We start from the raw sequence: 20,765 nt of genomic DNA, 5'->3' as shown, positions 1-20,765 counted from the left end.
GACAATAGATTGATTCAAGTACTGAACACTTTCTTTTTTCACTATGAAACTGATCATTTTACTATAAACCAATCTGTCATAGCAGATGAAAATGTTTCACTCTTAATATATACTATAGTGTAGAATTGTATCTCTAAGCTGACATTTAGTCACTTCACAAATTAAATTAGAATGTTGTAATTAGAATGCTGAATCATTATGATTAATGAAGCAAGCTATTACTTTGTAAAATAATTGCGATGGTCGATTAATTTAACCCATTCTATTATTGCATTCCATAGTTCAGGTTCCTTAACAATTTGCTAATTATTAGTAATCTTTATGTTTGTGAAGTATCACTTTTCTAACCATTCCAACCATGTGTTTTCTCTTTTCATGAATGATGAATGTGAACGTGAACTAGATTGTGAGTATTAAATCAATTCTACTTCATGGCCTCCAATATGTTTTCAGATTGACATCAAGTTTTCACCATAGCAAAATACAAACTGAAGGAGTCTTAACCAATGAAACCCTCTATACTTAGTGAAACAGACCTGAGTTAACTCTGTACTTGGATCACTTTTCCCCTCTATACCAAATATCTAATATTCTTATTCCAGGTTATTTAGCAATTTATAAGAAAACACTCGGTCATCTTTATGTATAAAATATCAGTTTTCTAAACACATGTTTTTCTTTTTCTTTTCATGCATTATGAATATGAAGCTTGGCGTGAGTATCAAACATTTTCTACTTCATGTTCTCTGATGTGTTTTCAGATTAATATCACGTTCTCACAATCATAAAACACAAATGAATGGATCTAATAAGTCTTCACAGTGAATGACTGTGTATTATACATTGCTTGATGTTTCAAGCCTAACTTTTTATTAAAGGATGGTCATTTGCTTATATGAATACAAATATGACCTTTTCTGTCAAATCCCAAGAGTTATTATTAAGGTCATGAGCTTCCCAAATCACCTCTTGTACTAATGTTTGCAGTTTTAATACAAAATAAATAATTTTTTCATAATTATTTATGTAAAATATAAATGACTTCAACAACTATTGCATTATTGGTCTGTATCATAGTAATACTACTCTATAACAGTGACTGACTGTCAGTCTCATATCAATGAGCAGCTCCAGTCATGTTGCTGGTAAACTGAGAAACAGGTGGTGTCAGTTCAGCAAAAGCTAAGGTATGGCAAGGTTAGGGTTGCCAACTCCCAGAGATGAAAATAATGGACACCTATCCTGGGCGCACGGCAGATTTTTTTTTGGGGGGGGGGCAAAACCCCTGAAATGCATAGAAAACTATTCATTATACCTATAACACAATACAATAGGTCTTACATCTGCATTAGGCTACTATTCATGATTTTCTTATTAAATAAATTGGAGCCAAGGTATGGCACCTGCCATACCTTGCTATACCCAATTGACGCCCCTGGGTTGAAGTGTAACCACGCTTTATATTTCACTTATTTTTAATATTAAAAATGTTTTGACTGAGACAAAATCAAAACTTTAACAATAATGATCTGACTCACAATTAGAAGACTTTTTATCATCTTAACAGAGGAAGGTTTTACTATACATACTGTAGAAAACAATTTTGGGGATTCACTGTACACTGGTGTGGGAGGAGAGGTGCAGTAAGGGGTGTGGTTTGCAAATTAGCATTATCCAGCAATTTTGGTGTCAACAAGGTCAAATATTTGTCCAGCGAAACTGCATTATCATGACTCACACAGAATATTGAAGGCGTATATCCATATAGGTTTCTCCTTCATAAAGGTTTTACTGATTGGTCAACTAGATAGATTATTACACCATATGACAGTTTCTCTTTGGCTCATCGCCAGACATCACTGACCCCAAACTAATTTTATGTTACATCAGTTTGGTCTTGGGAGAAATGTCTAGGCCTCTTCTTCCATGACACTGTGTCAATGCACTGTAATAAAAAGTGATCATTTGATTGACTATGATTGAATCCACCTGCAACACACCCATAGACAATATTCAGCGTAATCCCAACCCATCTCACCACTGCACCAGATATGAACCCTTCCCTGGTCCTGACTATTCAAAATGTCTGTTGCCACGCCCCACTTGCCACACCATTGACCATCTGACCAGCTCTGTATTGTACTAATGTCTATAGTAAGTTCTGCTTCTGAAATTGGGTTCTCTAAAAATGGTCTTTAGTCTGCAGAAATAGTAGACATTTGTAACTGGATGAAAGGAACCAGGTAGGTGTTATAGGCAGGTTAGTTAGATGAGACATACTGTACTATTTGCATGAGCTGAATAACTGACTAAGATAGAGTATGAATGCATTTTAATAACATATTCCGATTGTTATGCAACCAACCAGTGTATCAAATAATCTTGAGAATTAAGAGATATAAATCTGGAGAGGAGGAATTCATTATCTAGCCTTGTAATAAGGGCAGTTCATTTCATGCATTGCTTCAGAAACCATAGTATGATATACTCTGTGTGGAGTTTGCATGTTCTCCCCGTGTCTCCTAGGGTAGTTAATACCCTCACAAAAACATGTAGTAATCCTGGTCACTATACTGCCTCCCCCATGACAGCCGGGGCGCCTGATGGAGGGGAAGGGAACTGGTTGGAATAATGTGTTCCTTCCACGCGCTACGTCCAACCAGGGAAACTCCCCCCTGTCAGGTGACAAGAAGGTCAGTTGGCTCTCATGCCTGAAGGAGGCATGAGCTCGGCCCTGGCCTCCCTACTGTGGGGGACTGGTGTAGTGCTAGTGTAGGGCTGGTGTAGCGCCCAGGATCACTTAGGAAATTGGCACCGGGTGAAAAAAATTGGGTTACAAAAATCGCAGGATAAAAAATTTAAGAAAAGGCCAATGGGATCTGAATCGGTTAAATTGTCCTGCAAGAGAGAGTTCAAAGGTCACAGGCGTGATCAGATATCACAACAGTCTTCTATGAAGTCGGTTGTTATCTAACAGAAAATGAAAGTCTGTGCAAGAAAAAAAGAATCACACCCACTCACCCAGTGTGGATAAACAGTGCTTTATGGCCTTTAAGGACCCCTTCCAATATTTTGAATACCTTTGCAGAGGTACATGGTGCTGGCTGTGCCTTTGGTGTTTACTGTACTGTGGTACAAAGCCACATGGAAACTAAACATCTGTTACAGGGGAGAGTAGATGATAACTTCTGTCTGGACAGTGTCTCTCTCTGAATGTTTGTGGAGATGACTGATTTATCCTTAGTTACACCTATAGCTCTGAGTCCAATTAGTTTGACTCAGGCAGGTATGACTGCTTAAATCAGTCGTTCCCCATCCTATAATTAGATGTACAAATTAACATTTTGACACTTCTGGATTTATTTATTTATTTAGTTGAGGGATCTTGAACTCTCAGCCCAGGACCCATAGGAGGAGATTGACATAATTATTCGCACAAATCAGTAATTCAGCTCATATTTGCATAATAATAATGTATATAATACTATAATATAATAATATTTACAATAGCTATACAAAGTCTGTTTTTATCTGATGTGTTCAGATTCTTGCATGCCTTTTCTTCTTCATGTACATGTATTCAAGACTGAAGTTGATTTAATGTTAAATGTATTATCCAGTCAGTATAACGTGATGAAGAGTTGTTATTAAAACATAGTTTAACTCTCTTTATGTAGATGGAGATAAAGATAAAGCTAAAGCTAACGCTGAAGCTTATCTCAGCAAGGAGACAGCACAGCAGAAGAATATAAGAAATAATTCAGCTCATATGCTTGGTAAGTAGGATAACAAACAGACTCAACAAAAACTATATATTCAACTTTATTATACTGTACATGTATCAATGCAGCAGTCACAAGTATGAACACAAACACACACACGACACACACATAAACACACACACACCATTTTATTGGCACACCAATAAAATGAACGCTTACGCGTTTCGGCTATGAGCCTTCCTCAGAGCACTTTTGGGATTCTTTTTAAATTCCTTATTTTGATGTGTATACTGGACTTTGGGTCTAGCACTCCACTGAGAAAACCCATTGTTGATGTGCAACCTCTTTTTCTTATTTACCCACGTTACAATGTCTGTAGTTCATCTGAACGTATATGTTCTGTAGATCTATTCACAGAAAAAGGCCAAGAATTGGATGAAAGTAAGAAACTACTGACAAAGAAAGGCCAAGAATTGGATGAAAGTAAGAAACTACTGACAAAGAAATGCCAAGAATTGGATGAAAGTAAGAAACTACTGACAGAAAGAGGCCAAGAATTGGATGAAAGTAATAAAGTACTGACAAAAAAAGGCCAAGAATTGGATGACAGTAATAAACTACTGACAAAAAAAGGTCAAGAATTGGATGACAGTAATAAACTACTGACAAAAAAAGGCCAAGAATTGGATGAAAGTAATAAACTACTGACAAAAAAAGGCCAAGAATTGGATGACAGCAATAAACTACTGACAGAAAAAGGCCAAGAATTGGATGAAAGTAATAAACTACTGACCGAAAAAGGCCAAGAATTGGATGAAAGTAATAAACTACTGACAGAAAAAGGCCAAGAATTGGATGAAAGTAATAAACTACTGACAAAAAAAGGCCAAAACTTGGATGAAAGTAAGAAACTACTGACAGAAAAAGGCCAAGAATTGGATGAAAGTAATACACTACTGACAGAAAAAGGCCAAGAATTGGATGAAAGTAAGAAACTACTGACAGAAAAAGGCCAAGAATTGGATGACAGTAATAAACTACTGACAAAAAAAGGTCAAGAATTGGATGACAGTAATAAACTACTGACAAAAAAAGGCCAAGAATTGGATGAAAGTAATAAACTACTGACAAAAAAAGGCCAAGAATTGGATGACAGCAATAAACTACTGACAGAAAAAGGCCAAGAATTGGATGAAAGTAATAAACTACTGACCGAAAAAGGCCAAGAATTGGATGAAAGTAATAAACTACTGACAGAAAAAGGCCAAGAATTGGATGAAAGTAATAAACTACTGACAAAAAAAGGCCAAAACTTGGATGAAAGTAAGAAACTACTGACAGAAAAAGGCCAAGAATTGGATGAAAGTAATACACTACTGACAGAAAAAGGCCAAGAATTGGATGAAAGTAATAAACTACTGACAGAAAAAGGCCAAGAATTGGATGAAAGTAATAAACTACTGACAGAAAAAGGCCAGGAATTGGATGAAAGTAATAAACTACTGACAGAAAAAGGCCAAGAATTGGATGAAAGTAATAAACTACTGACAGAAAAAGGCCAAGAATTGGATGAAAGTAATAAACTACTGACAGAAAAAGGCCAAGAATTGGATGAAAGTAATAAACTACTGACAGAAAAAGGCCAAGAATTGGATGAAAGTAATAAACTACTGACAGAAAAAGGCCAAGAATTGGATGAAAGTAATAAACTACTGACAAAAAAAGGCCAAGAATTGGATGAAAGTAATAAACTACTGACAGAAAAAGGCCAAGAATTGGATGAAAGTAATAAACTACTGACAGAAAAAGGCCAAGAATTGGATGAAAGTAATAAACTACTGACAGAAAAAGGCCAAGAATTGGATGAAAGTAATAAACTACTGACAGAAAAAGGCCAAGAATTGGATGAAAGTAATAAACTACTGACAGAAAAAGGCCAGGAATTGGATGAAAGTAATAAACTACTGACAGAAAAAGGCCAAGAATTGGATGAAAGTAATAAACTACTGACAGAAAAAGACCAACAACTGAATCAGAAAGATGAAGAGCTGAAGACGATGAAAAAGCAATGGGATGATGTCATCACTGAAAACAAACAAACCGGTGAGAAATGGATTATTAAAAAAAGAGATACCTCATCTCTCTTGATTATTTTTATATTAAATAATGGATTCTATTTCATAAAATAAGTATATCTTCAACATTGCAGCTCAGCAGATTTGTGATCTCAAGACTGCATTAGAGAAACTGAGGACTGAGTCAGACCAAAAGACTGGTCAGTAAAATGAAATATATGTCCTTAAAGGAGAATTTTGGACTAAAGTTTTATTACCTTTTCTATGATGTTATGATATCTTAGGATGAATGGTATAGTAGAAAAATGTCATAACTCCACCCCTGGTCCGCTACAGCTTAAAATGTGCGCGGATAGGCCTTAGGTTAGATCACATATTTTAATAGCTTTTTTTTTTTTTTTTTTTTTTTAGAGAGATCTGACGTTCATAGTGACAGAACACTGTCCAAAAAAAAGAAAGAAAAAAAAAAAAAACAGAAGTCTCGCTAGACGAGATTGAAATCTCGAGATTTCAATCTCATCTAGCGGGACTTAGGTTTTATTTTTTTTTGGTTGCATAGTGTTCTGTCACTATGAACATCAGATCTAAAAAAATAAAATAAATAAAAAATCTTTTAAAATATGTGATCTAACCTAAGGCCTATCCGCGCACATTTTAAGCTGTAGCGGACCAGGGGTGGAGTTATGAAAATGTTCTACTGTACCATTCATCCTAAGATATCATAACATCATAGAAAAGGTAATAAAACTTTTGTCCAAAATTCTCCTTTAATTGGATTATAAAATGTAAAACCTCATCTCTCTAGAATATTTTTTCAGTGGTTCATCAAAACATAAATACTGTATATGTTCAACCTGTCATTGCAGCTCAGCAGATCTGTCATCATGATCTGACTGAATTAGAGAAACTGAGGACTGAGTCAGACAAAAAGACTGGTCAGTATTCTGAAATATATTTCCTTTATGTGTGTCGTCAACATTAGTAAGATGATAAATAGTTGTCTAGTCTTATAGAGAGTGGGTTTACCTCTACAGCAGGCCCCAAGCTACCAATCAGGAGATGGAGCGTCAACATTCCTCCAGAAAGTTAGTAATCAATAGTGCAAAAGTACTGTAAAATAAAATACATCCAGTGTCATGTAATAGCCCAGTAACCCCTTTCTTTTTGGGCGGTGTAGCCGCCCCTATAAGTGGGGTTGGGACACCTCATTAGTACACCCTTCGCTGTACTGTGATTGGCTCATAATTAGTACACCCCTAGCATTAGTACACCCCTAGCTGTACTGTGATTGGCTGACTCTATTGGCTGACTCTATTCAGCACTGTGATTGGCTAGCGAGACACATAATGAAATGAATAATCTATAAATAGGACTTTTAAAAAAAACTTTTATTTAAGTGAGCTTCCATCACTGTGATGACCACACCGCCCACTTCACACTGGGTGTGATTTTTGCCAGACCCAAGGGGTTGGCCTACATGAGGCTTTGACCCATTTCGTCCATACATGGGCATAAAAGTATGTCCATCTTGTCCCTTTTTTGACCATACTGTATATGGACACATTCTGGGTCTGGCAGAACCAGGTCTCCTGGTCTTGTTATCTTACTATTGTCAATACATTGACTATTTATGTTGTGTTGCAGAGGATGGAGAGAACACAGACTCCACTCTTCCACTGAGGAGGACACACAGTATGCCATTTCCTCCTCCAAACAGTGAGTCCATGTTACTCTTTCAATTTCGGTTGAACTTCATGATGTTACACTATTCATTCTGGTCATGCATTCAGTTTCATAGCCTGCCTTTAAAATGTGTTATAAATGAAACTCTTAACTCTCTATGCTTATACTTGTTCTATTATTATTATTCTAGAAATAGGAAATCTACATAATGATGTAAATTTCATCACCAGCTCATGTCTGTGCATCTCAGATGTTGTGATTGTGTGTACTTTATGTGCGGAAAAGCCCACCAACTGCTAATGTGTTAGAAAAGAAAAATAGACGCTCTGTTTGAGGAGATACCTGCTGTATTATATTATGTGACGATAAAGGACTTTGACGTGACGTTCGTTGCCAGGTTTGTAATATCTAATACACCCAAGAAGAATAAAAAAGTAACAAAAGAATACTTCTCGAAGCTTTGTTGAAGGAATTTATTTGAATTTCTGTCCATCAGAGTATAACAGGAATGCACAGAAATAACTGACGCAAGTAAAAATTCAGTAAACCTCTTCTCACAAATCCTTCATTTTTTTGGAAGAAGGTTGTTAGATTATGAGTATTATAGTATTGAGCGTAGCCTGTATTGCTCTTGAGTCTTGCTCTTGAATGCATGTCTGCAGACACCAAATTGTAGTATAATCTCAACCACCTGCTGTCCATGGACCCTCTCACCTATAACAAGTGTAGTCAGACCTTAAGACTGTCAACAAGGGTGTAAAAACACATGAACATTACCAGTAAAGCGTAACACAAAAGAAAATAAGGTAATTGTGAATGGTAAAGCAGTGCAAGTCTTTCTATTTGATGTCAGAACCACACCATAGCATCTCATCATGACATCACAGATTAGAGCATATATATGTGCAGATTGTGTGGCTATAGAACATGGCTAAAGCTCTTTCACTCTCCTTGGTATTTAATCCACCTGGACTGTTTGATTGATGTCTGTGTTGTGTTGCAGCGGGTGGAGAGACCACAGATGAAGACTCCTCTCTATCAGTGAGGAAGAGGAGACTCAGTAAGGACCGAGCTCCAGATAGTGAGTCTATGCTGCTTTTACAAATAGTCTAGCAAGGAACATTATACAGTATGTGTTCATCTCAAAACATTAAAGTGCAATTAGTGCACAAGGTTTAAACATAGTGAATAAAGAAAAACATATAACCGTGATATATGGAGTTTAGAGACAGTGAAATATGTCTACAGTATTTTTCTCTTGCTATTTGTTCATTTTCTCGTCCAATTTTGTCATTGCTAATTCTCAAATGTGCTTTGTGTTTCCTGTTGCTGCCAAGTCCCCCACTGTTGGTCTGGTGGTGTAGACTACCATGTGTTTCCTCTGACACACACCAACCGCTTCTTTACAAATTACTTTCTTAAAATGATCTTCAACCTGTCATTACAGCTCAGCAGATATGTGATCTGAAGACTGAATTAGAGACCCTGAGGAATGCATCAGCTCAAAAGCCTGGTCAGTAGGTTGAAACAGATTTTCTTTATCTGTGTTTTAGACATTAGCATGTTGATAAATAGTTGTCCTGCCTTGGTGACAAGCTACTAGTCACGAGGAGATGGAGCATAGATGTTAATCTAGGAATGTGTCTGGGTGGTGCAGGAGTAAAGGTCCTCACCACCACCATGGGTTTTCAGTTTGTGCTGGATGCTCCAACAAACACAATTGTCAATGTTTGTAGGTGATAAGCCGGGTGGGGAGAGTGATCACAGGTTGGTTGGGGTGCCTGTTCAGGGGGGAGACATACTTTTGACTGCACACTCCTACATGACTTACAGTAGGTGTCTGCGGTGACAAGGACTACACAAGTGTAGTAAGTAAGTACACAAGTGTAGAGGATATTTGGAATTGGCATAAATAAACTGGTAGAAAACCAATTCCTCTAGGATGTTAATAATCAACATGAATTAAAAACTGTACAAAAGTATGGTAAAGTTCATATGTATTGCCTTTCTTAAGGGCCATTCACACTAAGCACTATAACTATAACTATAAAAATATAGTTTTAAAAATCGTTCTATGTCAAGTGGATGGCATGCAGAGTTCACACTGACTATAAAAAAAATACAATGGTGAGCAATATAGTTATAGTGCTCAGTGTGAATGGCACTTAAGTCTCTATAGTCAATGCATCCACTGTTTATGGTGTTGTAGAGGATGAACAGAACACAGACTCCACTCTTCCTCTGAGGGAGACAGACAGAACTATGGACACACGTCTACACAGTGAATCTGTGTAAACATTTTGTCATCCTGATGTTACTACCTCTAATTATATTGATGAAAATCTGCACAAAAAAAACTCAAATCAAAATTACACTTTTTGCTTATGTTTATAATATTGACTAGAAATATGAACTCCATTTGGTGTAAACTAAGACTATTTGTGTGTATGAACACACAAATATCATTAGGTGTGAATGTTCACTCAAAGTGTGAGTCTGTAGTTAGATCTTTGAAACGATGTACCTTCCCAACATTGAATATCCAACAGATGTTCAGGGGTTGTGTAGTAGTTTTAATTTCACCAATTTATTTTGGCCTTCATCACAGCTCTGATTAAGGCCACTAGGTCTAAACATTATTATTATTATTATTATTATTAGGGGGCCAAGCACGGTGTGTAGGTTTTCTTCTTCCGCCGCTCCAGGACAAACCGTGCAGTCGTTTTTTTTTACGAAACTCAGCAGTGTGGTGGTAGTAGTGGGTCATAGAAAACTACAGAGAAATGAAGCACGAAAATGTCCTGCTGAAATTTTTTAGCAATCTGCACAAAACCTTCTATAGATGCACTTGGAACCAATATCTACAAAACAGTTTGTAAGTGAAACAATTAAGCCTCCAGGGGCCAATGAATATTACAGTTTTATGACAATTATTCTTCTGCCCCTAACTATATGAATGCATTGTCATATTTTTACGAAACTTTGCAGTATGGTAGAGGATCATAGCGCTGAAACGAAGCTTACTCCAATTGGCGAAAAGGGGGCGCTATTATAGCAATCGTTAAAAAATGTGAACTTTGAACAGGCATAAATCATGCCTTGTTTGGCCTACAGCCATGAAACTTGTTTACACATGTGCCTCTGCTCATGAGGAATACATCTGTCACTTTTACCATTATGCTCCGCCCTTAGATTTTACATTTTGAGTAGTTCGAAAAACACTTAAACCTGTTTTTCTCCTGGGAATTTTGAGCAATTTGCGTGAAACATTCTACACACAATCTATGGGCCATTATCTAAAATCCCAGATGAAGAGAAAATGAAGCCTCCATGAGCCAATGAATATTGTAGAGCCATAAAAAAAAAAGCTCTCCATGGGCTCCTTTCTCTCAAGCCCAACTGTGGTTTCAATGGCTCAGTTGATAGTGTCTACCTATCAGTCAGAATGTTCCTGGCTCAAACCTGTCTCATCCAGTCCAAATTAAATTTGCTGCACAGACATCATGACTTTATTAATGAATGCATGTGTACTTTTAACACAATCACTGCCATTGATGTAGATCTACATCAGTTCAAATCCAACCGTTGACTACCATTGACGTAGATCTATGTCAAATATTTGTTTTAATATTTTTTTTAAATTCCGCTAGAGGACGCTCTTCCGCAACCTATGAATGATCCCTTGACTGCTAGAGAAGGAATGGACGGATGTGACGTGATCTCAAAAAGATTAATTTCCGTCCACTCCCATGTTATGAAATGTAGAAAAACACATCTAGCTCAGATTTCTTATTTTTTTGGTGAAAACGAACTGTATTCAACGGCCGATTACAACAGAATGGACGATTGAGGTGGATAGACGAGACCTACTCAGTCTATTAGGTTTCTATATGGCTTATTGCGCATATTGCAAATAGCTTTTTCTATATAGCATAATGCATTTTATTTGTTTTGCCCCCGAATTGCTGCTTGCAGCAATATTTATTATTATTATTGTTGAATAGTTATACCACTAATAATTAATTAATCCCCCATCTTGTCTTCAAGGTGCTTCCACAGCTCAACAAACTCAGGAGGAAGACAAAGCAGCAGAGGAGAAGCTGAAGTGTGTGAGAACAGAGTTCATTCAAAGAGTTTCAGAGGCCACCTTGAATTCTCTGCTGGACAAACTTCTGCAGAAGAATGTGATCAACCATGGAGAAATGGAGGCAGTCACAGGAGAAAGACTCCGGTCAGACAAAGCACGGCTACTTATCGACACGGTGAAGAGAAAGGGAGACAAGCCATGTTTACAAATGATTGACATGATTCATCAGCTGGATCCTTACCTCAGTGAACTGCTGACGTTAACCACAGGTGATAACATCTCTCTCTCTCTCTCTCTCTCTCTCTCTCTCTCTCTCTCTCTCTCTCTCTCTCTCTCTCTCTTAGACTCTTCATGTGTAGAAGAGTAGCTCAGACCCCATCAAGATCAAAAGCCAATAAAGAGGAAAAGGGTGCAATTTGTTTTTAGTAGCCTACTTTTGAGGATGTGAAACTTGCTTAATTGATATGGTCTAAATGCAATTTAAAAGCACAGAATAATGTTTATGTGATTAATGAGGCACCAGGAAGCTTCAAGGATTTCAGATTTTCTAGGATATATCTATATACTTTGTAAGAATACTTGGTTTAACTGAAGTGACCCAGCTCAGTACTGTATACATCTGTGGTGCAGTTTTTAGCTTTATCCAATGTATTGTGTTTCAGAGCTGAGACTGGTGCTACTGGGGAGGACAGGAGCTGGGTGTGCAGCAGGAAACACCATCCTGGGCAGGGAGGAGTTTGGTGCTGAGACCAGCTCCTCTAAACTGAGTAGGAGGAGACTGGGGAAGGTGTGTGGGAGACAGCTGGTGCTGGTGGATGCTACAGTCTTCTCTGTACATTCTCTAGAGGAGATGTGGACGGATGTGAGATCCTGCCTCAATCTGTCTGCTCCAGGTCCCCATGCCTTCCTCCTGGTCATACCAGCAGAGCTTTCTGCAGGAGAGGTGAGTGGCATGATGGATAAGATGCAGGAGGTGTTTGGAGAGAGCTGCTGGGAACACAGCATTGTCATCTTCATCCATGAGGACATCATGAAAGACCAGAGTGTTCAGGAGTTTTTCAAAGCAGGCAGTCAGGAACATCAGCAGCTTGTAGAGAAATGTGGGAATAGATGTCACCTCCTCAACATTAAGGACAGCAGCCACACTGGTCAGGTTTCACAGCTGCTGAAGAAGATAGAGAGCATGGTGGCAGGAAACACAGAGAGCTTCTACAGCACTAAGACCCACCAGGAGACAGAGGCCCTCGTCAGAGAGATTGAGAAAAAGATTCAGAGGGACTTGGAGGAGAGGAGACACATGGAGGAGCAGGAGATGAGGGAGAGGTTTGAGAAGGAGCTTAAGAACTCTCTGCGGAAGATAGAGGGATCCATCCAAGAGCACGAGGGAGACATCAGGAAGATCGACCATCGAAAGAGTGAATTGGAGAGACAAATGAGGGAGGAAAGGGATAAAGAGAAGAAAAGAGAGCTGGAAGGAGAGCTGAGGAGGGAGTCTGAGAGAAGAGATGAGATGGAGAGAAAGCTGGAGAGGTTTAGAGCAAAGAGAGATAATGAGAGGAGAGAGAGGGAGGAGAGACACACACAGGACATAGAGGAGATGAGAGAGACCTACGAAGCAGAGGCCAGAGTGGAAGCAGAGAGAAACCTGATGAAGGTTCTCCTGCCTGAGATCCGGAGGAACATCATGAGCTCAAACACAAAGATGCAGAGAGAGTTTAACATAGAGATGACAACACTGAGACAAACATTAAAGGAAAGCCACATCCTTTATTCAGTGCTGGAGGAGGTGTATCACAACTCACTGGACAAACACCTGAACTTACTGGAAAACCTGCCATCAGAACGTGAAGGGAGTACTCATGAGGGGGGAAGAGAGGAGAGCAGATGCTGCTCAATGTTTAGCTGCTGTACGGAACAGTCAGCCTATGTCAGTTTGGAAGAGCAAAATGAAATGTGAAATTGTATTATCTTTTACACAGTCCACCTACAAAAAGGTCATGGTAACAGACATTGGTCACCATTGTTAGCTTATAATACCAGTACAGTACAGTATGTTCAAAAATGTACCATGGTGGTATGAGTAGATATAATAAAAATATCTACTCGGTAACTTGAGTATGTGTAACATATGTGCAACATTATTTTTATCTAAGTATTATGTAATATATGATTACATACTATATACAACTTATGGGTAAGCATTTTAATATAGTGGTGTTAATCCCTCTACAGTTATTTCCATAGAGGGTAGCTCTCATTTCTTTCTTTGCTAAATGTCAAATTAAGGAAGCACAAAACAGAGTAAATGTTTCTGCTTATTTCTGCTAATTCATGTTATGTGATGATGATTAAACTTTAGGTTTTATATTTTGCCTCTTTCTATATTTGACAATTTGGCCAATGTTTGAACAGTTTGTATAGCTTGTTGATTACTTTTGATACAGTAATGGTAATTGTTCAATGCCAAAAACACAATTAAACCACAATAATTTGTGTGACAATGAATCGGCAAGTAAAATGTCATGATCCTAACAGCCCTACGTTCACCTGTTTGTACAATCAAGTCCAGCTGTGACTGATCAGCTCATAGAGCTCAGAGTCTGAAGGACCTACAGTTTAATAATGTAATAATATAATAATAATAATAATAATAATAATAATAATTATCATAATCATAATAATCATAATCATAATAACAACAATACAAATATAATAATAATATAATAATAATAATAATAATGATCAGCTCAGAGTCTGAATGACCTACAGTATAATGTAATAATAATGATATAATAATAATAAAATATTATCTAACTATAATTTGACTAACCTCTGTGGTGGTTGGTGTCTTGGTGTCTTGGTGTGTGCCCGATCTAACTGCGCATGCGTCGCATCCAATCCAAACACCCATTCTCTGTGTGGGTGTGGGTGTGTGGGTGTGTGCGCGCGCGCGCGCGCTCGCTCGCGACACACTGTTGCCGTGTTGCCGTCTGCGTCACAGCTCTGTGGTGTGTGTGTGTGTGTGTGTGTGTGTGTGCGTGTGCGTGTGTGTGTGTGTGTGTGTGTGTGGTCGCATCCAATTCAAACACCCATTCTGTGTGTGTGTGTGTGTGTGTGTGTGTGTGTGTGCGCGCGCACGCTCGCTCGCGACACACTGTTGCCGTGTTGCGTCTGCGTCGCAGCTCCGTGGTGTGTGTGTGAGCGCGCACACTCGCTCGCGACGGCTCGTGTGTGTGTGTGTGTGTGTGTGTGTGTGTGTGTGCAACAAGGTCTATGCAAAGAAGGCCACACGAAGCAAGCCCTTCGCCCTTCACACATATACATTGCCTCTTGCAAAACAGCCGCTCTACAAGCTCACAACGCCTCCCCACAACCACCTGCACGTTCACAACCACGCCAAAAACACACTACCACCAACATTGCCCCTAAACCGCTTACAATAGGCGAACATGGCAACACCAACTCACATTCCAATCACTACGAGCCCTTCACCCCAGCAAGCCAACAACAGCCAGCAACTTCAGAGACACGACGACAACCATCTACAACACATCCCTCCACAATGACGACCTCACACGCAGCTTCAGCGAACAAAGGTAATCATTTCACCACATTAATTGTTGTTTATTTATTGTTACTTATTCCGCCCTTAATGACAGTAAACACACCGTCTTTCACAGTGCTTTCGCCTGCTATTTCCATCTCCCACGTCTTTCCATCTCCCATCGTTGCACGCCTGTGTGTTGCACGTCCAATAGCAGATCTACAAGCTCCTCCTTAACCTCTTCACAGAAATAGCACTGGCTTACATTTCACCTGATCCCTGATGAACATGGCACATTGTGTGCTTGACTCCTGCCTTCTCCTTTCTCCCATTCCGCAGGCCCTGCCATGACAATCTGTGGACATGACGACGTTGCCACTGTCTTTCACACCATTGAATTCTTACCTTCCTTTTATACAAATAAACTGCTAACTTCTTCTCCTGCGATTTGGTCTATCTTTTTACATTGTACACCACTGCACACTGCTCACGCGACGGGACGTGCAATAACCCCACGTTTGCAACTACTTACGCCTGCGCACTTCACCGGGTATGGTCTAGTTAATAATAATAATGATAAGGGAGAGGGATGCAGAGAAGAAAAGAGAGCTTGAAAGAGAGCTGAGGAGGTAGTCTGAGAGAGGAGATGGAGAGAAAGCTCGGTTTAGAGCAGAGAGAGAGAATGAGAGGAGGGAGAGGGAAGAGAGACACACACACACAGGACATAGAGGAGATGAGAGACCTACGAAGCAGAGGCCAGAGTGGAAGCAGAGAGAAACCTGATGAAGGTTCTCCTACCTGAGATCCAGAGGAACATCATGATCTCAAACACAAAGATGCAGCGAGAGTTCAACAGAAAGCTGGGGGAGAAGAACAGAGAGATGACAACACTGAGACAAACATTAAAGGAGAGCCACAGCCGTTATTCAGTGCTGGAGGAGGTGTATCACAACTCACTGGACACCTGAACTTAATGGAAAAACTACCACAGGAAGTGTAGAAATGAGTACATGTCAGGGGGGGGGGGGGGGGGGGGGAGATCACAATGAGGGTTCAGGATATTTAGGTTTTTAGCTGCTGTACAGAATAGTGGGGTGCCAGGACACTCAGTCATTTCAAATTCATGTAAAAGTAAATTTTTCACTTCTAATTTGTAGATAATGGTCTATAGAACAATTTGGCTCGAAGATATATAAACCAGATTGAAAAAAAAATATTGTTTTTGCCCAATTTCCAAAATGGCCGAAATCGGAATTATGATATCATCATACTATAATTTCAGTAACCTCTGTCTTGGGTGCGTGTCTTGGGTCGTCTGTGCCCGATCAAACTGCGCATGCGTCGTGTTGGCTCTGTGTGTGCGCATGCGTCGCATCTACAGCCCCACAGCGTTACACTGTTGCACACACAGAACACTCGCCTCCGCGGCCGTGTATGCACGTTGGGGAGGCACGTGTCAAAATGTACATTATTTGTGTTCGCGCGACGGACGGCTCCGGTGGGGGGGCCGCAGCGGGACACGCGAGAGGGGGAGGGGGGGGGCCTACGGGACGGGACACGCAACAGGACGTGCAATAACCCCACGTTTGCAACTACTTTTGTCTGCGCACCTCACCGGGTATGGTCTAGTTTTGATACATTTCTTAATTTTCCCACAATTGCTGTGTAACTTCTATTAGGCCTGGACAGTCAGTCATTTCAAGTTGTTCAATTTGAAGATAAGGGTCTATAGAACAATTTTAGTTAGAGTGTCAAGAAACCACATTGAAATGTTTTTTTTTTTAACCCATTTTCCAAAATGGCAACAATCGTAATTAGTCTACATGTAGGTCAGATTTCCAAAAATCTTAACCTTGAAGGCAAATTGTGTTTTATGGCATACATGGTTTTAGGGGTAATAAGGGGTGCTGGATCCAAATCTGCTGTATGCCCAGCTCAGAAATGGCCCAGAAAAGTCTGATAATGGCTCAAAATTGACCATTTAAAGGTGGCGGCCACCACTATGCTGAAATATATTTAAAACATATACTTTTGACTAAACCAGGTATAAACTGGATTTCATTTTGCTTTATTGGGTTTTCATATGGGTAATACAATAACATATTCTGATTAGAGATCAAATGTGTGGAAAGTGCTTATATTGGGTAAATTGTCATTTATTGGTGAATAGGTTTACCAACCAACTTTATCCCATGACTTTATGACATTATCTGCTGTACAATAAGTACTTACAATATATGGATTTGAAAAGCTCCCGACCTGGGGATTGAGCCTGGGCCTTCAGGTGTATAGGGAAGATGGGCTACTCAGTGGGGATACAGTGAAGGGACATGGCCTATTATGGGCCAGGGTGTGAAGGTTGGTGCAAAGCTATCAGAACCCACTGTCTGGATGAGTGTAACAGGGCTATGGAGCCCCTCAGGTGGGTAGAGGGGGGTATGGAGTGGGTGGTGGGTTTGGAGGTAATAGGGGGTCTGGTTTATAAGTTTAGTGAGCCTAGGATGCCCCTCAGGTAAAGGGGAGTATGGGGGTCACTGGATAGATCCCTGGGCACTTGGAGCATGGAAGATCAAAGTTATGGGGACCAAGAAAGCACTCCATCGGCTGATTCCCTTTCCCATCTCATAACAGCTGCTAAAGAAATAATGCTGTAAAGTGGGGGCACTTGTGAGCCCAGGAGGAGTGCTCATAGCCGGTTTGAGAGAGTGTTGATATGTGAGTCGGTTGCTGGTGATGGTGGTTCCAAGAACTCCATGTGGTGCATGGCTATGCGTACGGCCGACAGGGGTGTCCCTTATGTCTGTCTGGATCACTGGAAACGTTCATCCCAAGTGGACCTCCATGCGGATCTGCTGGCTCTTCCTATGCCCAAGATAGGTGGTAGTGGGCAGACATAGGTAGCGATGCAGGTCAGTCCCCAGTGGTGTCAGGCAGACAAGGATATCCCTATATCAGACTGGCTCACAGGAGAGGCTGGTTGTTTCTAAGTAATATTACCAGTGGTCATCAGTGACTTATCATTATGGCATGGGCTGTAACAGGTGAATACAGAAAGCAATGCTTGTCTGTCCGATAGCAGCAGGGACATGGCCCCTTGTGGGCCTGGAGGTTGGTTACACTAGGATCATATGGAGGAGAATGGAGCACAGGGCATCATGGACTGTTCACCTTTCCCCTTTAGCTGTTAAAAAGCTCCAGATAAAAAGCAACAAGCAAAGCTAAACCCTATCCCTGCTACACTCCGCCTCTACCCGTTCCTAGACACCCAGTAGACACTGTATGTTCTGACAGTTCTGCACTGATCTCCACACCCTCTCCAGGCCCATAAGGGGCCATGCCTCTTCACTGTATCTAACTTATACCCTTAATGGCCCTGCTCAGCCCTCGATTTTGGAGCTTATCAAAACTGTACAGGGGAGAAGGGGGACAACCCAGGACTCCCTGGACTTCCAGCTGTCACGGGTTCCCTTAGGCCTAATTTGTTCCAAATTGTTTGTAATATCCCCTATAAATGACAATTTCCCCAATATACGTTTTAAACACATTCCTCACATTTGATCTCAAATCAGAATATGGGATTGGATTCTCCATATATAAAAACCTAAAAAGCTCAATTCAATCAAGTTTCTGCCTTGTGTAGTCAAAAATATGTTTTACGTAATATATTTCAGCATAGTGGTGGCCACCATCTTTAAATGGTCAATTTTGAGCTGGGCATACAGCAGATTTGGATTCAGCACTTAATACCCCAAAAAACATGTATGCCATAAATTAATAGAAATCCTGCCTACATATTGAAAGACATTTAACATGCTGTTCTGGAATGATGTATCTTAAAATGGAAATTAATACTAATAATGATAATAATGTACACAGCAAGACACTGTAATGTTAGTTATTCAAGTAGATATATGGGTAGTGGAGACAAAAATGGAAATCAATGCTATTCCGACATACGTTAGCGCATAGACCTCTTCTGACTATTCTTGTGGAAATGTGCAGATAGCAGAAGAAATATTGTTTCTTTGGGAAATATGTGTGAAGTACCAGTTGCTACTCCTGATCCTGAATCCATAGATACCTCATTATGTTCATATTGGATAATCCAATCAAAAGTCATAACAGTTCCAATATTGTTGGTGTGGGGTTGAGGCCATTTTCTTTATCTGAGTGCTTGACACTCGAACCAGAAATGTTCTATAGACCCTTAACTTCAATTTAGTAGTGAAAACGAAACTTTCACATCAATTTGAAATTAAAACAACAAATTACCCATACCCGGTCCCCTACTATATCTATTTTTTGACGATATGCGCCAATACTGGAAAATGAAATGGGTAATATGCTTGAAGTACCAAATGCTACTCCTGATCCTGTATCCATACATATCTCATATGTTCAGATCGGATAATCCAATCAAAAGTTACAATAGTTAACATATTTTGCTAGGGCTGGCAACTGCCGGCGCCCCCTAGAGGCCAATTTTTATCTGGGTGAAAAAATCTTCAACCAGAATTGTTCTATAGACCCTTACCTTCAAATTAGTAGTGAAAACGAAACTTTTACATGGATCGTAAATGAAAATTATTTTTTACATTGACACGGAACCCCACTAGAACAGTCAGCCTACAGTCAGTGTGTCAGTTTGGAAGAGCAAAAAACTTAAATATGAAACTGTATTGTCTTTTAACAAAACAAATGTGGTCCACCTACTGTCATGGTTACAGACATTGAGAGCCATTGTTAGCTTAACAATATGTTTGGAAATTAACTGTGGTGGTATGAGTAGATACGATATCTACTTGGTAACTTGAGTTTATTTAACTTGTGTGTAACATTTCTGAATCTTAAGTACATGTAATGTATGGTCACATACTGTATGTAAGAGTCATACAAGACATACACCTCTTAATATAGTGGTGTTAATCCCGGTAGTTAATTTTAGCACATTATTATTACTTTGAGATTTGGTTCAAATATAAAGTGTGTTACAAATACAATGTATTATTATCAATCAAATCTTAGTGTTTTGCCAATTACATTATTTAGGAGACCATTTGCAATCATCCTGATGGCTCGCTGGTGGGCGATTGGGAATCTTCCTTTCAGACACTGTACACCACTATCTCCTTACCAGGGCTGACCCTCAATTAAATGGTAAACATGTCAGCACTTGCGCAGGAAACCAGGTTCAAATCCGGGGTAGCAAAGGAAAGTTACCTAGTGCAGATTATTAATAATCATTATTTATGTTAACAAACGGCATACTTTACACTGTAATAGTAATGTATTAAGAATTTAAGCTACTTAGCTGTATAAGCCATGTATGTATGGCCTGATGCTCATATGAGCTCAGAGCACTTGGAATATTTTTGAAAGGTTCACCCCCGTTCAGGTCCTTTACAAGGTAAAGTACAAAAATAACACAGAGTAAGATTTGAACCTGATGTCTTCACCAGTGAACCCTTGGAGTTTTCTGTGAGAATTTCACCAGCTGCCTGACGGATGACTTGCTAACAAGCTCTTGCCTTCCAGCACTTAAACCGTTGGGGGCGGCCATAGCTGAGTGGTTAGTGAGCCCGCCTATAGGGAGCCAGAGGCCCTGGTTGCCCCAGGTACGATTCCAGGCCAGGCCAGTGTGTCGTTGAAATGAA

At 39.7% G+C, this 20,765-nt stretch overlaps 3 protein-coding genes across 3 annotated transcripts in view; all 3 read left to right on the top strand.

Moving 5' to 3' along the window:
• The window catches only part of LOC308094817 (peroxisomal ATPase PEX1-like), a gene marked incomplete at both ends in the record, with an annotated part of 49,010 nt that extends 40,417 nt beyond the window's left edge, over positions 1 to 8,593 (top strand). The window contains one exon of the mRNA XM_080441644.1: positions 8,484 to 8,593. Coding sequence (XP_080297770.1) covers positions 8,484 to 8,593 — 110 coding nt within the window. The remainder of the gene's footprint in view (positions 1 to 8,483) is intronic.
• Positions 1 to 20,765, top strand: part of LOC308096048 (peroxisomal ATPase PEX1-like) — a 643,221-nt gene that overhangs the window by 427,046 nt on the left and 195,410 nt on the right. The gene's annotated exons all lie outside the window — the stretch shown is intronic.
• Positions 1 to 20,765, top strand: part of LOC308094815 (uncharacterized protein) — a gene marked incomplete at both ends in the record, with an annotated part of 256,728 nt that overhangs the window by 142,425 nt on the left and 93,538 nt on the right. Inside the window, 3 exons of the mRNA XM_080441642.1 lie at positions 8,928 to 8,993; positions 11,528 to 11,836; positions 12,230 to 12,510. Of these exons, the coding sequence (XP_080297768.1) occupies positions 8,928 to 8,993; positions 11,528 to 11,836; positions 12,230 to 12,510 (656 nt within the window). The remainder of the gene's footprint in view (positions 1 to 8,927; positions 8,994 to 11,527; positions 11,837 to 12,229; positions 12,511 to 20,765) is intronic.

Source organism: Gymnoscopelus braueri (assembly GCF_963280865.1).
Source record: "Gymnoscopelus braueri genome assembly, chromosome: 11".
NCBI lineage: Eukaryota > Metazoa > Chordata > Actinopteri > Myctophiformes > Myctophidae > Gymnoscopelus > Gymnoscopelus braueri.
This window is presented reverse-complemented; position numbering and strand designations above follow the sequence as displayed.